Genomic DNA, 20,891 nt, shown 5'->3' on the forward strand with positions numbered 1-20,891 from the left:
GCCGCCGCCCCGCCCGCCCGCCCGCCGCGGCGCGCCGGGGAGCAGCCGCCAGCCCGGCCCGGCTCGGCTCGGCTCGGCCCGAAATGAGCGGTAAGGGGTGACACGAGGGGGCGGGCGGCGCGGGGACGTGCTGAGCTCCCCTCAGGGCGGCCGGGGGGCTCCCGGCGGCGGCGGCCATTCCGAGCGCCGGGCCGGGCCGGGCCGTGCCCCGGAAGGGCACCGGCGGCTGCGGCCCTGCAAATGTCGCCGGTCCCCGCGGGCCGGGTGCTCCGGGAGCCCTCAGCGACGGAGCCGGTCCCTCGCGGCCCGCTCCCATCAGTGGCTTCAGTCAGCCCGGGGCAGGGGGAGCCCTCTATTTCCCTCTTCTTTCAACCCTGCCGAGGGTTTCTGGCGTCTTTGTGAGGGATCTTGGTTTTTGTTGTGTGGTTTTTAAAGAAACTTAACACCAAACGCTCATTTAAAGACCCTTATTTACAGCTTTTACCTTTCGTAGCAGTGAGATAGCAAATTTCAGGCAGGTGAAGTGGAAGTACGCTGAAACGTCTTGGGTTGCGTTGGGTTAAATAAAGCTTTGTGGTATTTGATAAGTCATTTCTCAGGAATAAAGCATAAAACAGCTGCGTGGTGCGTTGTTGTTGTTTTTCTTTTCCTCCCACTATCGTTATTTTTCGTTTCTATATCGAGAGAATTTGTTTACCTGAAGTATGTTAGAAGATTTGAGACCTCCCCTTAAAAGCATTAACATTTCCAACGTAGTGGCTTGGAGGAAGAAAATTCCTTTTACATGCAGTAGAGAGAAGGAGATACTTGTCTAGCATGACTTCCAGAGGCTGTTCTCCACTGGTGCTCTTCAACCACCCACATCTCGTGGTAAAACTCTGGCCTTGTCTTGCTTCAGTCCAATCAATACCTAAGAGCTTGAGAATCCCTCTTTGAAGCCAAGATCTGCACATTTTTTGTTTTCATATGGAAGAGGGGGAAAAATGTATTTCTGCTCATATGTAGTGTTAATATTTTATCTTTAAACACAGGGAACTTCCCTTCATGGTTTTGCAGCTGGTAATGTGCTTTCTGTCAATAACCCAATAACTTTGCTGCAAAGACCCTGTATCCATTAAAAAATTTCATAAAGTTTGTCAACTTTTGTTTCTATGCTCTCTGTTCTCTTAAATATTCCCATTCAATCTCATTCTACGGTCACTTGCAAATCTTATCAGAAATATATCAGAAGTAATCTTGAGTATTAAAAATATTTTTTTTTTTCTTTCTAGAACCATAAAATGCTAGATTATGAATCTGTACTGAGAGTGGCTTAGTGGGTCAACCTTTGGACTGGATTGGAGATAGCTGCCTTTCTGTTTGTTAGGACGGAATGTTAAAGCACTCAGTGAGTGCTCCTTGGAAGGAAGTATAGTTCTTTCACCTGGACCCTGCTTTTTTGTTTTAAACACCCAAAGAATGTCTAAGTTTAACAGTCTAAAATGCAACCAGCAAAAAAGCACAGAAATACCCACCAGCTCCCAGAGAAACGAGCTATTTATGTCAGAGCTCCTTCATCCTCCTAGCATGATAAGTCTGCTATGGAAGTTGAAGTAATTGTGGGCTTGTTTCTCAATTTACCTGAAACTTATGTACTTGAAAATGGTGAGTTTAATGAAAGCTTCGGTTTCTTGCATTCATCATGAAAACCACAAGTATGCTATGCACGATGCAAGCTGCGTAAAGTCCATCCTCTTATTTAAGAATTAATTTAAACCATTATTTGGTTGAAGGACAACTTGTAATAAATATGCTTCCGTTGCTGTTGACCTTTTGGAATTTATTTTAAGATAATACTCTAAAGCACTTCTTAGCTTGTTTGACCACTTTTCATTTGATTCAGCACTGTGTACTTGGGGAAACTTTAACTGAAACGTTTTTGAGTTTCACCTGAGCAAAAAGCTGAAAAAGGTTCAGTTCTCAATTTAAAGCTTACTGTAGACCTGTTATTTGCTTTTTACATGGTTCAGTTAATCTTTCAATTAAGACCTTCTTAAAAAGTCTCCTTTCTCCCCACAGTTGTGGGTTAACACTTCATCAAGAACAAGGCTGTGATTCTTTTTAGGTAATACATTTCTAAACTTTTTTATCCTGTTGTGAAGGAGTCCCTATAGCACATGGAGTCAAGTTTGATTGCATGCCTCATTTTTGATAGAATGCTTTTTGTTCCTTTTACCCACTCTTGGCATTTAGGAATAGTTACCTTTATTTTTCTGTCAAGTTCACACTTACCAGAATGAGATGTGCTAGTACGACAAAATGCACCTTGCATTTGCTTTGTACTTTTCATTTGCAGACCTTAGCACAGTGTATCAAACATTGAAGTGGAATTACGAACACCCTTTCAGAAGAAGTATTGTTGAAACTTCACTAGGAGTTGGGTTGATGCTTTTGGTAACGTCTAAACTGAGTTGGAAATTTAAAGAATGCAGCCTAGGGTGTTTATATTCCCGTCTCATCATCGTGCCACAGAACCTAGTTAGATTACATCCTGTTTCATTTTTCCATTAACAATTAAACTCTAGGAATCGTTTCTGTTTTGGATAAACGTGGGGATGTAAGGACATCTGTATGCAGTCCCTCTTGTAGCCTATGCAAATGCTCTGGCTCTGATAGAGACCAGTATCAATTACCAAAGGGGAGAGCATAAGGGCTGGTCAAATGCACAGAAATAACTTTCTTCTTTCGAGCCTCCTGAACCAAAAGTATTTTTAAAAATTTTTTACAGCTCTAAGTGAATTGCTGATTTCAATTTGTTGAATAGCTTCAGAACCTAACCTTCCATTTCTGCAATGTTCTTAAAGCAGTGAGTTACAAAACTTAGCTGTGCGTTTCCTGAGAAATTCCTTTTTCCACTTTAAACCTTTTCATCGATGATTTAATTTAGTACCTCTGGTTCTTGTACATGAGAAAGTATAAATGATCCATCTTCTTATTTTTAGGCAGTTTGTGATTTTTATAGGTCTCTGACTATTTATCTCCTGCTTACCATTTTACCTTTCCTCCATCTTCAGGTGCAAGAATCCTTGTCTCTTGAATCTTCCCTGATAAACACGTGGAAAGCCACTGTTAAGTTTTCTACATCTTCTTCAGTTCTGTTGTCTTTTTTTTTTTTAAGGATGGAGACAGGAACTGCACATAGAGCTCAAAATACTGAGGTCCAGCATAGATTTAGACCCTAGGGGAATGTGTTCTGTTTGTACTCGGTTCTGTGAGTGATGATTTTGTGTTCTCTTTCCTTCTGAGAATCCCACTGAACAGCTCAGTTGGTTTTTCCTTAGAAATACATGTAATAGCTCCATAATCTGTTTACGGCTAACATGTGGCTTAACGCTGTAAATAAATAGTTCTGTTGGTTTTGTCCAGGTGCATCACTTTGCACATAGCAGCACAATTTCTTCTTCATTTTTATCATCTAGTCATTGAGTGCTCTGAGATCCTTTGCAGCCCTCTGACTGCATACCAAGAATTTGTCACCTCGGCATTCATTTCCTTTTCCAGGAATGTTAATACATTGAACAGATTTAGTTTTGCATGCCTGTGGTACTCCTTTGGTCACTCTCACCGCTTCAAAAGCTGACCATTTACTTTTCATCTTTGTTTCCTGCCCTTGGTCCAGTTAGTTGTTGCTCATGAGAAGCCCTCTTCCCTTTTAAACCAAAGGCAACATTACTTCTTAAATTACTTTCTTTGAGAAAGATCGTCAGAAGTTTTTTGAAAACCCAAGCATGTAACAGTGTCCCTGCACTCTTTGAAGGTACCAGGTTTTCCAAGCAGTGCTTTCTACAAATGCCACCTTAACACATCCTCACTGCGTCATATTTAACCAAGTGTCTGCAAATTCTGTTCTTTCTGGTTTACTTGGTACGAGGATCATTGTGGTATCACAGCATCTTACTATCTGTAGGAGTAGACTCACTGGCTTGCTTTCCCCTGAGATTTTAAGTTGGTGCCCTGTTTGCCGCTTCCCATTCCTGTGGTACTGAGTCCATTTTAGGGGTTGAGCCCATAGTAGCAGAGCAGCAATTTAGCAAATAATTTTATTTGCAAGTCTTAACCACATACTGTCTGGTTGTAGCATTTTGTTTCCAGTTTTTTGTTTGCTTGTTCATTTGTTTCTGTAGTAAAGTCTATTCTATTGCCTCTTCATCTTGGGACACTTCTTTTGACTTGTCACGTGCAAAGAAGGTTTGCCAAAAGGTCTTCTATGAACTGCCAGAGAAGGGAGAAATAGCTACTGGAGAATTACTTTTTACTTTGTTTCCCTTTTTCTTAAATGTCTCATGTTTCTAGGAGTGCCCTTTGCTATAATTTTATCTGTACAGTTCATTGCCTTTGTTTATCCATGTTATCTTGTATATTTTTCACAGAGACTTTCAGTTCAGTGTGTTCTTTGAACTTTCAGTACCGCACCATTTAATAATTTGAGACTATTTTTTTAACCCATTTAGGTCCTGCTCAGGTTCCAATGATGTCCCCAAATGGTTCAGTGCCTACTATTTATGTGCCTCCTGGATACGCCCCACAGGTATGTCCCTTTGATTCTTGCTTCATTTGTGTGCACGCAGATGATAGAAGTAGATCCGAAATAGCTAAATGAGTAAATGAATCTGTCAAACCAGAGTCACTGCGATCAAACGGGTAAATAATGGGAGATGTCCAATAACACCTCTGTGATGGGAGCCAGTATGTGTGCCCTTTTAGTTGTATATTAACTACCTGCATGACAATAACAGGTACGCTTCCTTATTTAGTTCAGGATCCTAATGTACTAGATGCCCTCTGAACATAAAAAAGCTCATGACCCAGATAGCTCATTGTGCTGAATTCCTGGTTAGCAGGTATTTTCTCTTGGCACCAATGCAATTTTATGTACGTACATAGCTCGTGTCTAGGAAGTTCCCTGCAGATAAGGAGTAAAACAGATCAGTTAGAAAATGTGTAGCAAACAACATGAAAAAACATCAACAGTCCACTGGGGATAAGTTACCATACACCACACGTTTCCGTGCCTTATCTTGAAGTAGGGCTGTGCATTTGTTGCTGCTAAGGGATTCCTAATTTAGATGCCTGAAAATTAAATGTGAGCTAGATAACTTGGACATCCTTTAAAGTACATCAAAAGGACAATTCCTCTCACCTGTATTTGTTACTATGCTGAAATATAGGGCCTTCTAGATGATGTCTCTTTCTCTTCCCCAACTATGGAATGGGTGCAGGGGTCAGTAGCTCAGACCTGGAAACCAGAGCAGATGAATGCCACTCTGCAGAACGTAGATCTTTCTCGTGATACTCTGTTGTTGAGACCAGTCTGCGTCTGATTCATGTGTATACATCAGAAGAGAATGCAACACACAAAATGCAACCAAAAAATCCTCAAGTGTCCAGGAGATGTAGCACAAATTATCTGAACTGCACGAAAAATTGCCCTCTAGTAGAAGAAAAGGCTGTTAGGGCAGGCAGGGTGATCCATGGTGTCTCCATGGTTTTACCTTTGATCTGTTGAAAGTTGGCTCGTGTATCTCTCATAGCTGAGTTCTGGAACAGGCAGAAGAGAAATAAATTAAAAACTGTGAGAGTCCATTTATATTTAAATTGTACTAAAATGGCTTGATTCCTGTTAGAATTCATTTTTAAAGACCTGAAAGAATTTTTGAATTGAAGTTTGAAATTTTACTGTATTTCCTGAGTACTTCATTTCAGCTGATGAAGCACTTAGCATTCAAAAAGTCGTGTGACCTGTGACAATCTGAATCGTTTTGATGAAATTACTTTACCCTCCCTTTGAGGACAGCCTGCAGCAGGCAGGCTGAAGGACCGAGTTTTGCTGGGGCAGGCTTGTTAGCCTTTCATTGGAGCTTGTTAGTCCAAGCAAGCGTTGTGCTGGCACAGCTCTCTGACTTTTGAACCGAAGGTGCCTCACCTCTCTCCAGCTGAGAGTACAGGTGGAGTGAGCTCATGCCTGCTGTTTTCATCTGAGTAGGAATGTCATAGTCCAGGAAAACCTGTAGTTTATAAGGCTTCTGATGTATTTACTGCTGACAGAACGTACCAGCTGTTGTGGTTTATGTTGGAAGTTCCTGTTACAAGCTAGAGGATTTGATAGCGGTCTTGCAAACAGGAAAAAAATGCCGATGTTGCTAAGAGCTATCCTGGATTTACTGCAGTCCCGCCGATGTAACTAACGTGATTTCTTCAGGCTTAGCATATCTTTAAGACAGTAACTCAGTTATATTTTCAGAGAAATCGGAAGCCAGTTAAACACCTAGAGCCATCAGTCTGGAAGAACAGCTTCAGCATCCTCATTTTGTCTGTCCCTTTTCATTTAGTTCTGTTATACCTCTGCTTGCTTCAACTTCTGCATGGCATTGGCACGGCATGCTGTCCTCTGTTGGACGTCGGGGATAGCTACAGAACAAAGCATGTACATTCTTCTTAGATCACATACATAAAAAGCAATTCATAAGTTGATTTACATCTCCCTTCCTTTTCCTTTGTAATTCTAGAACTGTGAAAGCAAGCAGATACATCTTCATTCATCCTCTGCAATCTGACTGCATTCAGTGCCTGTAGTGAATTTTCCAGTGATGTTTGGTTGATTCACACAACAAAGGAGGCCTATGCCAGAACTACCATGTTTTGCTAATACAGTTAGCATAATAGCTTGGTTTTGTTTTTGTTTTAACTTAAGGTGACGTGCTTGACATGAAGCACACAGCGCTTTTTTCTAGTCCCCCTGCAATGGGCGTACAGCTGAGCTGGTGTTTGATTTAGAGGTACAGTCACAGACTTAGCTTAAGGTCCCTGCTGCTTGAGTTGGGTATCTATTTCTGAGTTACTTAGTTTAAAATTCATCTGTTTTTTGGGGGGTTGCTGATAATCTAAGTAGCCTTTTTTTAAGGAAGTTGCTTCCTATATAAACTATCTGCAAATTTGTGATAAATTGCAATTTCTTTGTGTAAACAAAAGGGATTTTGGTGATGAAAACTGCATTTGGAGAATTTCCTTGAACAGCAGTTCTCCTTGACTTTACTGCTGTTAATATATATCCCGCCTTTAGGTACCAGCTATAGCTGCACAGATAGGCAACTTTGCAAAATTACTCTTCCCCAGTAAGAGATGATTTCTGTATACTGAAAATAATGAAACTTTTTAAAGTCACATAGTAGGTTTGTGTGTGTAATTTTTTTTGAAGCTGTGTTCACTTAGGTCATTTACATTGATTTCTAGCTTTCTATTTACATAAGTAAGGTGGGACCAGCTCCATTTTGTACATACTCTTGTCTTCTGAATGTTATTGCTTATCTGTAAACATCTTTGTTCTACATAACACCGGAAGCATACAACTGTGCCTACGTAATTTTCTTTTTTACTACAGTAGGAAAGTTTTGAAATAATTCCCTACACCGTCCTTGCTTACCCTGCATTGGTTCAGCTAGCAGGATGATTTGGGGACTAGACTAGAAATTCTGTTCCAGATGCACACCAACCCTGATGGTAACACGGTAAAACCACCGTTTGATCCTTCAGGCAGCTTTCTGTCAGACACGGTGGAAGTGTTCACACCAGGACATGGGACTAAATCTAGCCAAGCATTACACCGTTAAGCTCTAACAGTGGAGGTCAAAGCAGCTTGGCACTGAGTGCTTTGATTTCCCGATCTGTTCTTGTTGCCCCAGATGACTCACTGGTTTACATGTGCATGTTCCACCTGATTCCAAATATCAGTGAAAACTTAAGTCATAGAGTTGCCTTGTTCCCTGTTTTTGAATATTGTCATGATGTTCCACATTCCTTTCTTGCTCTCCTCCTTTTCTGGATAAACATCCAGAAACTCGCATTACAGCCCTTGTTGTGGCATAGTTTGGGGGCATTTGATTAGGAAGTGGAGAACGATGTATCCATTGGCATCCCAGGTGCTATGGTTATTAATCCTACAGTAAATCTGACTCTAGGTGCACAACAAACCTCTTTGCAGTCTGGCAGAGGCTGTCACAAAGGCCCTTGTTTTCTCAGAGTAGTATGTCAGGTCTTTCAGGCAGCAAAATATCTTAACAGAAGAAAAACAAACAAACAAGAAAAGGTTATTTTAAAGTATGCTGAGTTGGAAAGGAGTATTGAGAGGGCTGACTACCATCCTGCTAGGGTTTTTTTTGCTGTAACAGCTTGATACCAGCAATGCCTGCTGCATGCCAACAGGTGCCTCCTGGGTTATCATTGGAGGACTGACTTGGGCATGTTGGAAGGACCAGGCTGTGTTATGCCTTTTTTCTCTCCGTTTATGTGGTGTGAGGTCCATCCGCCCATCAAATCACTTCCAGGGGAGCCGTCTAGTTCTTACACTGTAGAAGAAATCCTAGGAGCAGCATAGCGTGCAAGTGGTATGAATGAGGATGGAAACAGAGCCCTGCTGACAAGCTTAGGTTAATAGCATAAATAGATCTAGTTGTTTATAAGATGTTGCACTCACATTTTGCAACAATATTTTTCCCCATCACATTGAGAAATTAAGCATATTATTGCAATTAATACACTTAACAGGAAGGTAGATAGCCCTTATATTGTCTTTTTTTTTTTTTCCTTATCCTTTTGTGTTTTCCTTTTTCTCAAATTTAAGGGTTTTGCCATTGCTGGTTTTGTTTAAGTATATACAGAAGCATACCTTTCAGGCTGTCACTCCCAACATATTCATTCTCTGGCTCGTTACTAAGCATTTCTTTTTTGGTGCGCGGTCTCTCACTATACAGGTTATTGAGGATAACGGTGTTCGAAGGGTTGTGGTGGTTCCCCAGGCTCCAGAATTTCATCCTGGCGGTCACGCAGTGATACACAGGCCACCTCATCCCCCACTGCCTGGCTTCCTTCCTCTTCCAGCCATGATACCCCCTCCACCACGTCATATGTACTCACCAGTGACCGGAGCCGGTGACATAGCGACACAGTACATTCCACAGTATCACACCTCGCAAATGTATGGCGATCTGGGTAAGTAGTTCAGTAAGTATTGCAAGTTCCATCAAAGGAATGCTGTACTGGTCTCCAGAATCTGTGATGCTGATTTACTTGCTGAATCACGCACAACTATGGTTTGAATGGGAGCTGTACAAAAACATTTTGAGGATGCCGGTCTTTTTGCTGAAGCTTAGTATTTCAGAAGTTATTTTCATTAATTGGACTTGTCTATTTGGTTATCCATTAAATATACAGATTATTTTTTATGTGTATCAGTTACGGAGCAGGGAGTTACAAAAAGCGGAGCATCAGTTACAAAAGCAGAGCAGGAAGTGTTTATGGTAATTCAGCTGATGGTTTTCACTCTGATACAGTGTGTAAATCCATACTGGAGCACTGTTCTGAGATACCATCTGCGAGTATCCTGTTTGAAGCCTGAAACAGGGGTTCTAAATATTGCATATGAAAAAAGTATGCTATTTCCATAAAACCGCAAGTTCAGGCTGATGTCCATATTGAGTTCATAGAATCGTAAATTCCAACAGGTGCTACCCACTTAATGCTGTGGTTGAAGCTGTCTTTGGAAGTACTGTTCATATCTGCCTTTAATGCTGTTCAGTGCCATAGTGTATGCATGTACTAACAGGAGTGGGGTTATTTGATAAATATTTACATTTCTGGTAGACCTGCTTTTCTTTACATAAACGCCTGCTTTAAAGCAGGTGCTGACCTTGAAAGACTTTCAGAGAACAATACCAGGGTGCAGTTCTCACAGAAAGAAGGTAGAAGCTGTGGAAAGGGAGACTAGAGCACTGTCATGTCACTGTAGATGGGTAGATTCTCAGTGTTCTATGATGCTACTAAAATCTTCTAAAAATGTCCTCCACGTAGTCACTGTGCTTAAATAGTCATGATGTACAACATGGTCAGGTAAAAAATATATCAGTGTCTTGATCTTGCTGGAATTCTTAGTGTTTCTGTATTAAGTTATACCTTATTTCTTACTTGCATTACTTTGATAACTGCATTATTAGATGCTTTTTGGGTACAATCTCATTAATTTCTTAGTTGACAGTAGATGGGAGGCTTTTGCTTTTAGTTTCCTAAATTAAGAGGTTGGAACATGATAATTAAATGCATAAGGTACAAAGAATGCTTCTTAATGGAATTAAGTTTTAGACTTTTGTAGATTTCTGCTTTTTTTCTTCTACGTCCCTTTATATATGAGTTCAGTGATCATCTGCTAACCTACCAGACTACTACTAATAATACTAAAAGAATGGGTGATAATGTGGGATTCGTTCATTTTCATTTGTTTAAAGTACATATTTAATTTTAAGTACATATTTAATATGTACTTAATCTTAAGTTTAGGGAAGTAGAGGACTACAAACACATTAGTTTGTTTGATACTTGCTTCAGGTTTCATATTTCATTGTGGACCACTGACCTTAGCTGTGTCTTTCAGAAGTCGATCCCTACAGATCCCATACAAGGAATCTGAATTTAAGGGGAAAAAATGAAAAAAGTACTTCCAGTGTGGTAGTTCTCTAAGAAAAGCTCCTAACTTTCTAATAGTAGTGAAAATCAAAATTTTAAATACAGCTTTTCTACTAGTAGTCTGCCAAAGTTTTGGGAGTTAAACTGATTTAAAAAGTCAGAGACTGAAAAGCTTTGCAGTTTTTTGATTGTCCTTCTTGCCATGAGGTTTTTATTTCATCTTGCTTTCTGTAAATTCCTAGCACAGAAGGAGTAACAAATAATTTTGTTCTTCAAACTGAGCGATGCAATTTCAAATTCTCAAAGTCAAGTCAAGTTCTATGTTAGTTTTGAAAGATGTATTTTTGGAAGAGCTTTCATTATGTATGTAGATAGGAATACATTGAGGAAAGAGTTGGTGTGGTATACCATTTTTAAATATTGAGTCATTAAGCTGTGCCCAAGCATAAAGATGAAATGGATAAAAATGTTTGAATTAGACAGAAAAACTCTGCAGTTTAACTTTTCTCATTAGTCTAGTACTGACTTTTTTTCTTAACCATGTTCTGACAGAGAGATGGGCCCTCGGTGATGCTGCAGCAATGCCTTGCCTTACCATGTATGTCTAGTGCCCTTACAAGACCTAGCCATACTATCTCCTGTTTTCTAGTGTCTTTCAGTTGCACTTTGCTTTTGGTGTTTGCTTTTTTTTTTCCTGTTGATTTCTGCAGAAACACCATTAAAGTAAAAGAAATCCAGTTGTGTTCCAAAACTTAAACTTCTGTATTTTTTGCATTCAGCATCAGAGCAGGTCTCTTCCCCCGTAATGAAGTAGTATGTTGACTTTGTTCTGCACCTTACAGCTTAAGGAAGAATATAGAAACCTTTTAAGAATAATTCTGTAAGCGGAAAAAGGATGTGGGAAGGAAAGATTACACTTTCTCCTCTAACAGGTTGTTAATGTCCAATTACTGTATATAAGTTCACTTTCTGGATGGTTCAGTTTTATAATAGGAATATAGATGTAATTTTGCACAGAAGTACACACTTAACCCACATGGCATTTTAAAATAGATTTTTAATTACATTCTGTTCTTTTTGATGTATTTATTTTTCTTTTTTACTTCCATTTAGATACTCTGCCTGCTCATGGAAGAGCCAACTTTAGAGATGAAAGGTCTAGTAAAACATATGAAAGGTTACAAAAAAAATTGAAAGATCGACATGGAACTCAGAAGGATAAGTTAAACAGTCCTCCATCATCTCCTCAGAAATGTCCTTCTCCTACAAGTGAACCTAATGGACTTTCAAAAGGACAGGACACAGCTAGCATAAGCACAGGTTCTACCAAAAGCAAGTCTGTGTGTAAAGGAAAAAGTAATTCTCAGACAGACACGGAAGTAGAAGGTAAGTGTTAACAAAAATTGTGTGTCTGTGTGTATATATATGTATAATTTGTGTGTGTATATACATTATATATATATATAGTAGTCAAGTCTAGTATCCGGCTGAGCACAGCATTTGTAGGTAGAACACCATCCTTTGGCGGTCTTGAAGTTGGGTGATAACCCATAACTGTACTGACTTACGTGGAGTGAAGGCAACCAGCCTGCTCCTCTTGTTGGAACAATGGCTCCAAGAGAACAAAACTATGAAAACCCCAAGAAAGCTTAGTAGCAAAGGACACCTTTATAATACAGCCTGAATTCAGCAGTTGGGAACATTCACTGACCTGTTGCTCCAAATTTGGATGTATACATGTCACTTGTTCCACTCTGACATCTGTCTTGCCTTCAGTTTACTTTCAGACAGCTGGTATTTATCTATAAGCAGGCTTCACCAAGCCACAGGTGACAAAATGTGCTGTTTACATACATTATAAAAATTATGTTAACAGTTCTTCATAAATATTTATACAAAAAATGGAGAAGTCCTTTTTTAAAAAAAAATTTAGAAAGCTTTTTGGAAAATGATGTACTGTGACTTAGACTTGTGCTAACAAGCAGTATTTAGAAATGCATTTTAGTTAGTTTCAATGGCATGAACAATCTTAGAAATATAAAACTGTAAATAGATTTTACCTCAGAAATCATTTTTGTTGTTGTTTTGTTTTGCTTATATTTTTTTTAGGGTTTGTTTCACAGAGTTATAGAACATCCCGAGTTGGAAGGGACCCACGTTTCCATCTTTTACATTTTAGTTTAAGGAAAGTGTTTAAGTGAATTAAAAATTCCCGTCTGCACCTACAAAACCGAGTAGCCTGTGCACTTAATACTACTGAGATGATCAAATTTGTGCATTGCGCAACAGAAACCACATAAAAACGTTTCCTGTAAAATTCCTCTATAAAATTTGGGTGTACCTTCAGCTGAAGCAGAACACGTGAAATCCTTTCCCTGAGATTAAACTGAAGGTTAAGCTAAGGTTTGCCACTCTGTAATTGATGGAGGCCACTAGTGTCAGCAGCAGTCCTCCAGCTGATGTGCATGCAGTAAGGTATTTTAAACTACTGTAACTTGGCTGTGACTCCATCCAAAGAGAAATCAGTAGGAAATATCTCGGCCAAGAGGTTAACTTCTCCAGAGCAGTAGTTTGTTTAAAATTATACGTTGATAAAAGATAACCATGCTTTTTGTATTCTGTTAACTCACAGAACAGATTCACAACTAGTTTAAAATGAACAACAACTTCGGGAGCTTTTTTGGTTTTACGTTGCCGTTGCTGAATACAAGCTGGCACGGTGTGTTGTGTTTTGTACATAATTTAATCTATATGCAATTGTTGAATTTGAAGAGCTATTTCAATGTAAAGTCACTGAACAAAGATTCATGGGCACTTTGTTTGCTTTGATTTTGTTTTTTAAGAAAAGGATGAAGAAACAAAAGCACTTGAAGCACTTCTTTCTAATATAGCCAAGCCAGTGGTAAGTAATTGCAGCTTTCCATAAAATGAGTGTATCTGTTGCTATTTTATGCATTTACACCTCCTTTCCTCTAAGTTCCATTCTTCAGTTTTCAGCAGTAATGAAAACTCGCTTAACTTTCATTCACTGAAATGTAAATGACCAAAGTAATTTGTAATATATTAACATTTATGAAGCTGAAATTGTCTTAATACTTACTATGCGGAATTCTTTTCATCGCATTCATTCCTCAGGTATTTATATTCATAGATTAGATCTGCCACGAGCCTTGTCTTCTCTAGGCTAAACAGTCCCAGCTCTTGCAGCCAGGCTCTTTTCAGTGGTGCCCAGTGACAGAATAAAAGGCAATGGTCACAAACTGAGACACAGAAGGTTCCCTGCGAACATCAGAAAGCACTTAGAATCAAAGAATCATTTATGTTGGAAAAGGCCTCTAAGATCATCAAGTCCAACCCATAACCTAACACTGCCAAGTCTGCCACTAAGCTGCTGCTTTTTTGTGAGACTGATAAAGCACCGGCCCAGGCTGCCCAGAGAGGCTGTGGGGTCTCCTCCTGGGAGAGTGGCACAAGGTGCCAGGACGGGGTCCTAGGCACCCTGCGCTGGGGGCCCTGCTGGAGCAGAAGGGTCAGACCAGGTGGCCTCCAGAGGTCCCTTCCCACCTCTGCCATTCTGTGATTCTGTGGTGCTGAGCAGGCAGACCTAAATGCTTGGGATTCTGCTGTGTCCAAACATCAAAACGTGATAACATATCTTCAGTGCCCCTGTCATGGAGGTGGAAATTGTCTGAATCAAATCTCATAAGAAAGAGTTGAGAGAAATTAAGTGAAGAAATAGAGAGGAGTATCCTAGCTGTTGCTGGGGTGCAGATAATAGCTGTGACAGTCAAGTTCAGTAGCTCTGAACAGGGTGTTCCTGGAGACCAGAGCTGGTGGAGGGGTCATAAAAAGAATTTTTGGAGGAGAAAGTGGGACTGGAAGGAAAGCTTAAGAAGATAAAGGTGTGGTGGAGAAAAGAATTGAAGAGCAGATACAGCTCCTGGCAAGGAGCACAGGTCCAAAGGACAATCAAGACTGAGGGACCCTGAAACAGATGAGAAGTCTAGGATGGGAAAATGAGACCAGGAGCAAATAGAGCAGTGTGTGAACTACTGGGAGAACAACTGTCTTTTCTGTTTGTTATTTTTACTGTTAGTAAGATTGAGTGTGGTGGGAATAACTGCCGTAGTAGCAAGAGGCTGAAACTGCCTGAGAAAGATGATTTGTGAGATACGGGCACTGGAACTTCAATGGGAGCTAAAGGGAAGAAATTTGGTATGGAGTAAATGAGTACAGACTGGAGTAAAGAACCAATGGTTAGGGCCAAACTTCAAGAAGCGGGAGAAAAAAGGGTCAGAAAGGATTATAGCTGTGAGAAGTGAACCTAAGTCTGTATCTGATACCATCAAGTCTTATCCAGGAGCTTGGGTGTAATCCAGCTTTCCTAAATCTCATCATCCTTTTGACAGCAAGTACTCGTGAGACCTGCCAGCAGAGGTTTTGTTTTGCAGCCTGTTATTTCACTGCCCAGCTGTGCGTTTCATCTCCACGCATGGTACTAAACACCCATTGCTATCACGGTGTTAGATCAAGAAGCAAAGACTTGTGCAAGGTTCCAGGGTTGCTGCTGGACATTGCACTGTAGGAAGATAGGCATCAAAATAGCGTTAGAAGAATTATAGTCCATTTTCAAAGTGAAGCAGTGAAGATTTAGTACTAATGCTGGCCCATTGTGTGCAGGATTAAAATAGCCTTTTTTTCTTTCTTTCTTTCTTTTTTTTTAAACACAGTGCCATGGTGTTTTTTCTGTATGGTCCTTGCCGTTCACTGTATGAAGTAATCTGCTTTGCGAATGGCTCAGGGCTGTGTAGCTGAAGTGACTGGTGCCTTAGGCCCCTCTAAACTCCAGGTCGTGAAAGTCCATCCTATCAAAGGAGCACGTGCTAATCTCGCCACATGTTGCATCAGAATGGGCACAAGAGCAGATTTTGCTGCAGGGTTAACTGACTGCAGGACAGTGCTGTCACTGGGACATGCTAACCAGTGGCATTCTCACTGGCCCTCGAATCTTGAGAGTGCCAGCTGTGACTTTCTTAACTTCAGGAGAATTTAGGTCACACTTTCTATCCTGACTAGAAGCGAGGGGTTTTCTTGGAGATGTACGCACAGTCCTCTGCCCCTGGTCAGGGCATCTGAGTCTGGGATGTCATCAGTGACCACATTGCCATGGGGAGTGACAGCTGAGCATCCTAGGTGGTTAGAGTGAGACTGTGGGAAGTATAATCAACAGATGGTGACTTCTGCTGTGTTGTAGAGGGCATACAGAAAAGCAATAGAGTTCCAGTGCATCCCTGTTTTGTTTCCCTTTGCTTCCTTCTACCTGCAGCACTCAACCAACCATCCATGGCATATAGGCAAGTCTAAGTTTCACCATTTCCCCTCCCCACCACGACCTTTCTTGAATTTTACCGCGTGTGGTTGTGTGCTTGCAAGTGTTGTCTTTGCAGCCCTCAGAAAACATCACGGGCCTAGGCAGTAGTAGTTTGCCACAGAGCAAACAGTGCAGAAGGCAGAAAGCCAGACTTCCAGCACTTGGAGAGGCTTACAGGGACCGTCAGGGCTGCACATGGATGGAAGACTAGCTGATGTTGCAGCTTTGGGGAGTGGGATCTGATGAGAGGAAGGGAGACTGGATTGCCTACTGAGGCTTTGCATGATCAGAAGCAAGCCTCCCATAGTTTCGCTAAATAAATATTATCCTCATCCTCCCACAAATGAACCAGGAGATTATTTTTTCACACCTTCTTTTTGTAGGTCTCATCAGAAATATTTCTGTAGGTTTTTGGTTAATATTTTGCTTGAAGCACTGTATTTGGGGATTCAGCCGTGATTCTCTCAGTGGATCATCAGCTCCTGTTTCCTGGTTGAAGTTCAGTGCTGGCACAGGGAGTACTGAGTACTGGCTGCGATAGTGGTCAAGGTGGTCATGCAGTTGCTGTTCAGCTCACTTTATCTTCCTTCAGGAAACCCAGTGTCATTGAAGGCTGTGATCTCTCCTGGGCTGTCCCATGTCTTGGTTCCTGGGCCCAACTCAAGCACATTCAATCTCAGTGTGTTCCCTGGTGTGCTTTCATTCCCACATCTCCTTCAATCCAGTGCAGTATGGGGCACATTAGCTTTGCTGCCTCCAGATTCCTATCAGGCATTTTATTGCTATCAATATATCTTCGTTTTCTTTCATCTCTTTTCCGGATTCCCAGTCCTTTTGTACGTGGCAGTGGTGCTTAGGAAGGAACTGAACTTTCTCTACCCAGGTATAAATTGGACTGGTTCTCAGTGGCACTATGTTGAGTCCTCAGCATTTGAGCAGTCTGCTGCACCAGCCATCATGTCCGTTAATCAAACAGCTAAGGAGGCAGAAGAGAAGACAAGGGGACCTGAAAAGGCAAAAAAGCAAAATGAAGAATGGAGCTGAAGGCTGGGTATTTAATGACAAGAAATGGATAGGGACTCAGAGTCCTCAGAGTCTGAGGACTGGTTGAATGGCATTGTAAAGCCCTTGGGAGTACATCATGTCTTCTAGCTCATGCATGTTGTGAATGCTTCAGGGCTTTTAGAAAATGATGCAGCTTACTCGCCAGTTAAGTACCTTATGTCACTGAATGCAATCCAGCTTGCACATATTAAAACTGCTCTGTTTTTTTGACCCAAATGGCACGTGGTTAATAAGGAGATTATTTTTGTAAGGTGCACTGCTAGTGAAGACATGCCACCTCTGAATTTCCTCAGCGCCTAGGGCCCAAATCAAGTGGTGTAATCTGCTTTGAAGAAGCGCAGTGCTCAAACCACAATCAATTGCAGCTGCTGAATAAGTATACGAAGTAATAAGTAATGCCAAGTTTTCTGAAAAAGTCACTCCTCGGTGTCTCAGATCGGTCACAGTGGATTCTTCTGATCTTAATCTTTGTTTTTCAAAAATATTTTTTCCTGCTCATATCACAGTGTTATTTGAAAATATGCTAGTGTTCTGTGCTTGAGAACTGGTGGGAATTTCTGAAACCTGAGTGATTGCTTTCCTCAGTAAAGCTCTGGCTACTGTTCAGAAAGTCAAGTATTGGGATATTATTGATCATCAGGGATAAACAACAACACTGAATAATTATTTGTTCAGTAATTAGTAATGACTGTCATGCATACATAACTTGAAGGTGGAGTAGTTGTCTATGCTGATGTAATCTAAGACTACCACAGTGGATATACATAATAGGGAATTCTTTTTCATAGGAAATCTTCATTTTAAGCCATTATTAATCTTTTGATACTTTGCTTTTGTCCCTTATTAATATTCTTGAGTAAAATATATGACATAATCTGGACCTAGTCTTGTCTTTAAAAATCATTCTCCCAGCCACAAGTTGAACCTGAAAAGAATCTAATGTTTGGTAAATGAGCTGTAAAGGGCTGAAGTTATATTCTGTTGTATGTGCTTGAAACTGTGTTTTATTTATTTTTTAGCAACTGAGTGGTTGAAAATAGTCATACACCTGTATGAGTTGACTGAAAAGCTCCAGAACTTACGAAATATTTAGCATCAAAAGGTGTATGGTCTAGAAGAAAAACCTCATTGTTGCTCAGTCCTACTCTGCGTTCCCCAGTGCTTATTAGTTTAGGCTTGGCTTCTTGCCACTGCTTGCTTTGACACAAGTGTGTATCACTGAAGGGGAACCACTGGTTTAACGTGACCACCTGGTTTGGTTTAGACCATTTGGTTTCACGGGGCACCATCTGCTGGACCCAGAGCGTTTGCTGCAGGATGTTAATTTTCTAGTCCAGCTACAGTGTTACATAGGGTGGGAAGGGATTTCTGCTGCATTGCAAATACAGGGCAGAAATAACTGCTAAATGCTTCTTGCTTTCCTTCTTTTTTATAGTTTGAACTACATCCAGCAGTAGTAGAGCAATGCCTGACTTGGAGTTTTCCTGATAATTTAACTATCGTTTGTCTTTAATCCTGTTAGCTTTTTTTTTGTTTCATTGAATCTTTTAACTTCCTTTGTAACTTCCATTAAATTGTAGCTTATTTGCTAACATTTTCCCCTCTTTTCTCCATAGAAATGCATATGCATGTAAACACTTAGAATTTATTTTTTATTTTTTTATTACATTGCAGCTTTCTATGCCCCTTTAGGATGTCCTTAATTCCCAGCTTCTGCAAATACTTTTCACTTTGCATTTCTGCATGTTGAATTACACTAACTCTTGCTTTTTAAGCTTTGGCAAATTGGCCACAGCAAAGCTTCAGATCTTCGTAATGTTGTTTAGTCACGTACGCTGTTTACACAGAGTAAAACAACCAGAACAACCTACATAGTCACTGGTTTTTAGCTGGGTACATAACACAGTAACTCTAACACAATGAACAATATTAAGACTTGTCATCTATTATATTAGAAGTCTTATGGAAGTTCTTGCTTACACGAGTTCACCAGCAAACATTGTCCTGGGGGAATAACTAAAGATAATTTTTCTTCCAGCCAGAGACTTAAAGAACATTTCATCCTGTTCTCTGTTGACTTTTGTTGCTGTATAACAGATTTCCACTCTGCTCCAGGTTTAATTTTACTATTCAAAGTTCTGTCAATTGTCTATTACTCCGCAGTGTTGTCTTTGATGTCCCACCCTTCCTGTTCTCTGTAGTGAACAGCTGAAACCTCTAATGTTTTAGTGTTCCAATAAGATGTAATTAATGCCAGCCCTCATTTATACCAACTGTTTTGACTTGTCCTCTATAAAAGAAGACAGCTAAACTGAGATGTTTGAAGAGAAATGTAATCTGAAGTGTGTAAGACAGTTTGGCACTAGTAAAGCATCAGATGAAGTGTTACGTACTGTTCTGGGCAATGCGCTGAAGATAAGGGAGCAGGACAAGGTAATCAAGGCGGAGAGTGAAAATGATCAGAGATTTAGGCCAGTGAGGGGAGACACAAATGATAAGTCTTCAAATACGTAAGAAACAATTGCTGAAAAGGGGAGATCTCATGTTCAAATCCATGGTGGTTAGGGTAAGTAGGCTTCACTGGTAAAACGAAAGATAATGCCTGGACATCAGGAAAAAAATGTTATCAATAAGCTATTTCCTCTGCTTCATTCTTGAAGTTCTCCCAATCAGGTTAAGAACACCAGTCGTGAAAATAGGATTTTGATTCTCATGCGCTAGTAATAGATTTCCAAAAGTATTCAAAAAAATAATAATTTATATATGACAATGATACTGTGAAATTAGTCATTTCATATAATGTGTTGTCAATTCTTTTGAAATGATTGGAAATATTAGGTAGGCACAACATACAAACCACAACAGTAGATGTGCAGTATTAATAAACACCCACAAATTTCTAAGCATCATCCTTCAGTAAAAAATCCTAAGAAATTATAATCACATGCACATACCCATGCAGTCACCTACAGAATTAAGAGCATTCCCCAGCCCCTTGCAGCATGTGTGGGTTTCAAGCAGACCCTGTTCTTCCAGGAGTATGGGGTGACCCTAATTGCACGTCTGTGTAATTGTGGTGTTCCCTACAACCTGTGTACTCCTTTCTATCACACCAGCTGTTCTGATGCAGGCCTCTCTGAAAAGGGTGGGCTGTGCAGGCACTACCACCGGAATTCTTTGGGATGTTGCAATACATATATGCACTCAGTGAGTGCCTTCTGTGTGGGCACCCAAACTCAATGCACATTATGAGATGCATTCTAGTATTCCCTTTACTAACAGAGTACAATATTACCCCTATTAATATCATGATCGATAAATATTTGCTGGGGTAGTTGACCAAAGAAATTCTAATCTAATGAGAAAGTCGTTGAGAGTTTACCTGTTATAGTAATGCCCCTCATTTTGGAGAAATTCTTGAGCTTTTGTATATGTCATATGAAAATTGAGTCAGCATGAAGGTATTAAAATCATAGTGCTGGTCACTTCAAAATATTTAAGCACCAACAATAGAAAGACAACAACAACACCTGAAACCTTATCATTAAGTGAAATAACTGATTTCACAATATGTGCTTGCCATCATCTCATGCTTCATAGATTATAAAATCTTTTAGGCTGGAAAAGACCCACAAGATCATCACATCCGACCACCACCTAGCAATACCCAGTCCACCACTGAACCATGTTCCTAAGCACCTCTCCTAAGTACCTCCAGCGATGGTGACTCCACCACTTCCTTCCCGAGGCAGCCTGTTCCAGTGCCTAACCTCCCGAGCCCACCAGGTGGCATTCGTTGCTTAGAAGTTTCTTTGCAGTCAGCCCTGTGCCGTAGGGTAGCAGCTTTCTCGTGATGTTCATTTCCAGCTTGATTTCATCTGTGAAAAGCAATGAGTTGGTCATGTATCAGTATAAATACTCTGAGCTGTTAATGGCATGTGATTTTCTTCTCTTTTATTTGGCC

The 20,891-nt window shown here is 40.4% G+C and overlaps 1 protein-coding gene across 5 annotated transcripts in view; it reads left to right on the forward strand.

Moving 5' to 3' along the window:
* Positions 1-20,891, forward strand: part of FNDC3A (fibronectin type III domain containing 3A) — a 116,634-nt gene that overhangs the window by 61,562 nt on the left and 34,181 nt on the right. For 4 of the 5 annotated variants that reach the window (XM_035323023.1, XM_035323017.1, XM_035323038.1 and 1 more), the window contains 4 exons: positions 4,491-4,567; positions 8,787-9,024; positions 11,605-11,877; positions 13,335-13,393. In XM_035323023.1, coding sequence (XP_035178914.1) covers positions 4,491-4,567; positions 8,787-9,024; positions 11,605-11,877; positions 13,335-13,393 — 647 coding nt within the window. Of the gene's footprint in view, positions 1-23; positions 91-4,490; positions 4,568-8,786; positions 9,025-11,604; positions 11,878-13,334; positions 13,394-20,891 lie in introns of those variants that run through there. The other variant, XM_035323030.1, reaches the window with a different exon arrangement.

The sequence above is a fragment of the Oxyura jamaicensis genome, chromosome 1 (genome assembly GCF_011077185.1).
Source record: "Oxyura jamaicensis isolate SHBP4307 breed ruddy duck chromosome 1, BPBGC_Ojam_1.0, whole genome shotgun sequence".
In the NCBI taxonomy this organism is placed as follows: Eukaryota; Metazoa; Chordata; class Aves; order Anseriformes; family Anatidae; genus Oxyura; species Oxyura jamaicensis.